The sequence below is a fragment of the Protopterus annectens genome, chromosome 1.part0, assembly GCF_019279795.1.
Source record: "Protopterus annectens isolate FY-2018-M chromosome 1.part0, PAN1.0, whole genome shotgun sequence".
NCBI classification, from domain to species: Eukaryota; Metazoa; Chordata; order Ceratodontiformes; family Protopteridae; genus Protopterus; species Protopterus annectens.
This window is the reverse complement of record NC_056725.1, coordinates 550,584,474-550,588,533: the sequence shown is the minus strand read 5'-3', so window position 1 is coordinate 550,588,533 and position 4,060 is coordinate 550,584,474. Positions and strand designations below refer to the sequence as shown.

Here is a 4,060-nt window from a genome sequence, read left to right as displayed (position 1 = left end):
TCTGAAATATTCTGTATACTTAGAGAATCACTTATTAAAAATGACATTTGCTAAATTATTACAATGCTCTACCATAAAGCTAAGTGCTCATCTCTAAGGAGCATGAACCTTATTTGTCCTGAAATCCTGTAGCAAGCTAAATTACTGAACTAGTCTGTCAATATGTCACAGTTTAATACCTGTAATGTCACAAATTAAAATTTCTCTGAAAAGCATAAAGACTCCTTTCACATGAAAGACATGGCATCCTTCAAGCACTAGATTAAATTGTTGTTTTATTAACTGAATGAACAAGTAAACTATTGATAAAGTCAAAACACAATAAAAATGAAGTACTTTCTGCTATAAAAAATGAGCATGTATTGCAGTCAGTGTAGCTTTGTCTGAATGTCTGCCTGATCCAATACCAGAATATTTTATAATTAAGCTTGTCTGAGAATTTCGATGACATCATGAGGGAATGCAGTAAGTTATTTCTTCAACAACAGTTATGTAGTTCACAAAGAAGAGTGAAAGGGATTTATGACAGACTCTGGAAAAGCTGCTTCCTGAGTTATAATGTAATCTGCTAATGGAGAACTCCTAATTTAATTTAGGAAATGTTATTAGCTGGTCTGTATGGTTATCTCATACCACTGCTGAACACTCAAAACTCAAGTTTCAGAGACAGGATAATAACTAAATGACTGTACAGAAAACAGTCTCACTTACACATTCAGTTTTTAAAGCATCTCTTCCATAACATACAGGGGATGAAGCCCTGGCTATGACCAGAAAAGTAGAATTTGACTAGTGACTTGTGCACTGTAGGAGATGAATGGGAGCAAGACAGAGATGGTGAGGTCATACCCATTCACTTCTCTCAAGTGAAGGGTGCAACAGCATTTTTGGGTATGCCTTAAAAGATGGTTCCGAGTGTAGACCAACAAACTGTTACATGGAATTAGTGCAAAACGGAATAGGTACAGCAGTTGAGAGAAATGTCACCCACGCAAACAGGATATTTGCAATGCCTATAAATATGCCCAACCTTGAGCATCATGGCATACTGGAAGGAATAGTTAAGAAACAAAACAAACACCTCAGATAGCCATGGTATGACAGCACCTGCTTCTCAATTTACCAACTTACTGCACATAAATTAACACTTGACTTCAATCCATGGTCTTCTTCCAAAATTCCAATTAAGAGTCACAATGGAATATCATCAAATGTTTAAAGAGCCAAGCAAAATGGAATAACAGAGAGCAAGTCAAGCAAAGCCTGAAATCATCATTATGTAACTCGTAAAGAAAATATACCCCAAAAATTACACAGTTTCATTTTGTTCTGTCAATGAAACAAACTTTTGTTTTTCTATATCATACATTGATATAATCGTCTCCAGCGTTTGCTGTCCCCTATATTGGATTTAAGGTACATGGCTTTGACATTAGGGATGGGAGAGTGCAAGTGTCTGCTAGTTAGGGTAACAGTAAGAACTATGTAAAGGGATAGATTTAGTATTGCGTCTCTGCATGTTAAGGTAACTCTGTCCCCTACACTGGATTTAAGGTACATGGCTTTGATATTAGGGTTGGGAGTGTGCGAGTGTCTGCTGTTTAGGGTAACAATAAGGACTATGCAAAGGAATAGATAATGTGCATCTCTGCAGCTTAAGGCTAGATTAAGGCTTATGTTGAGAGAGAGAATTAGTGGTGTGCATGTGTGTATCTGCCTACAAGTGTATGTGGGTCAGGATTAGAGTAACAGCTAGGTTAGGGGATAGATGAAGGGTGCGTGTCTCCAATAGTTGGGGTGGGTGTGTGTGTGTGTGTGTGTGTGTGTGTGTGTGTGTGTGTGTGTGTGTGTCTCCAAGTGTCTTGTCTAGAGGTACTGTTAAGAAAAAGGATTTTTATTAGCTAATGTGTAGGTTAAAGGTTGGGTTAGAGTTAGCATGCATGAGAAAACTGAGGCTGGACAGCCCTCCTGCCGAGCACTAAGCCTGGTACTATATTTTATGAGTTCAGCAGTTAAAAGCTTCAACTATCTTTTTTCAAGCAACAATAGTATACTTTCTTGTTATTTATACAGACTGTTACAAAACAACCTAATGCACAACAGTAAAAAGTGAAGACACCTATATACAGTAAACTCAGTTAACCGGCACCCATGGGGATTGGTAGATTCTAAACTGTAGTTCCTGGTTGCATGAGACTTACTATTAAAAATAGGCCTGACTAATACTGTACCCTATACTATTTGTTTGGTTTGACTTGTTCTTAGGTCAGGGAGAGAGGTAATTTATTCCTAATCTTCCTTTTTAAAACTCTAACACACTAAAAACATAAGGTTTGTTTCTGCAGGGGGGTGACAAAGTGCAAGACATGAAAACTGTACTGTATTTCTTAGATTTTTTTTTCTGGTTGCTTGAGTTCTGATTAACTGAGAGTTTACTGTATACGCCAACAGGAGATTTAAAAAATGATGACAATCTACCTCTTAGAGTGCAGCGTTCCATCTCCACTCATGGAGGCACTTGCTCCTATTTATGTCAACCTCTTCTGTCAATTATACCACTTACACACACTTGTTCAGTGAGTATCAAAAACATGAACATTTGTTATACTTGCAGTCCATGTCTCTTAAGGATCCCCAATTCTACCTCTAAAATTTGCTCTTAGCCTCAAATAAATGTGATTTTGTGACAAAACAGCAAAAGTATAAAGTAATTTCAAAATTCCAGATTATCAGTTAAATTCTTATTGTTCATCAGAAAATGCACAGTAATACAAGTCATCTTACACTAACAACTTTTTAAGTCAATACTGTCAATATTTTAGCTGTGCCCCAATTTTTGTGCCTTTTGTCCCGGATAATTTTGGCTGTGATCTGATTTTAGACAAGAGGGGTGACTGCTATGCCAAGAATGCAGTAGGTAGGAGAAACTAGAGGTTATTTCACGAGCAATAGGACCCAGAAGAATCCATAACAGAGCAATGAAAAGAATACACAGGCCCAACTTGATGGAAGTACACAATAGTTGAGAACTTAAACGCCAGTGTGTCTACATTTAATAGTAGAGTTAAAAGATTAATCAGTGCTGCGCGACGTTCACATGTAAACCATACAATACACATGTAGCTGCTTAAGCAGCGTGCAGACAAATAACTGCTGCCAGCTGCAGCAAGTTCAAGGCATAACCCGGCACCCACCATCAACAGCAGCAGCAGCACCACCATATGCACCCAATGTGGTAACGATTACCAGATGTACCCACACTTGCCTATATCAAAAGGCACATGCTACCTGAAAGTAGTACCTGCAGTTCACTAAGCAAGACAAGGATCTCCCATAATCACATACCTAGTAAAACAAAAGTCGCAGTGGTTGCCCCGTTCGTTGACTGTCAGCACACTAGTATAAGCAGGGCAGCTAAAAACTAGATCACCCACTTTGAAGTGATTCGCAGCCCGGAGTCCTCTACCTTTACCATCACTGAGGAACCTTTCTGTCCCTTCTATTTCACCTAATGGCCTTTCTGACTTCATTCTTTCTCCACCTGTTTTATACCGACTATTTTCCACTCTTTTTCTGCAAATGACAATAATATATCTGCCTTGTTCTCAACCCGCTTGCCGTGTACCAGTTACAGATCCACGTTTTTAGGTTGGGGGCGTCATTTGGTCACTCTGTAGTATATACATAAATGGAAACAGACAGTGGGAAAACAAGTACTGCAGGATTCCGCTCAGCCCCAAAGCCCAACTTATTCGTTTCCTGTTCCTGCCTATACGCGACTGTTGTGATGCAAATCTGAGCGTGCGTAGGGACCTGAAAAAAACGAGACGCACACAGCTGTCAGAGCAAAGAACTAAAATTATCCTTCGCCTGCAATAATGCAGTCCACGTGGTAGAAACAGTTGTCAAAGAAGCAACTGCAGCTTTAAAGCAGATTTCTGTAATACGCTGTTTAAAGGGTTAGAACACCATCTTTTTTTCAGTGTTTCGAAATTTTAATCTTTTTTGATTCTGCATAGACAAGAGAGGTTGGCAATTTAGGCAAGACACTTTATGTTGG

General features: G+C 38.9%; 1 protein-coding gene across 1 annotated transcript in view; it reads right to left on the bottom strand.

Annotated features, from left to right (window-relative positions):
• Nucleotides 1-3,769, bottom strand: part of SMYD2 (SET and MYND domain containing 2) — a 762,982-nt gene extending 759,213 nt beyond the window's left edge. The window contains exon 1 of the mRNA XM_044061287.1: nucleotides 3,346-3,769. Within this exon, the coding sequence (XP_043917222.1) occupies nucleotides 3,346-3,530 (185 nt within the window). The 5' untranslated portion in view covers nucleotides 3,531-3,769. The remainder of the gene's footprint in view (nucleotides 1-3,345) is intronic.
• Nucleotides 3,770-4,060: the final 291 nt, after the last annotated feature.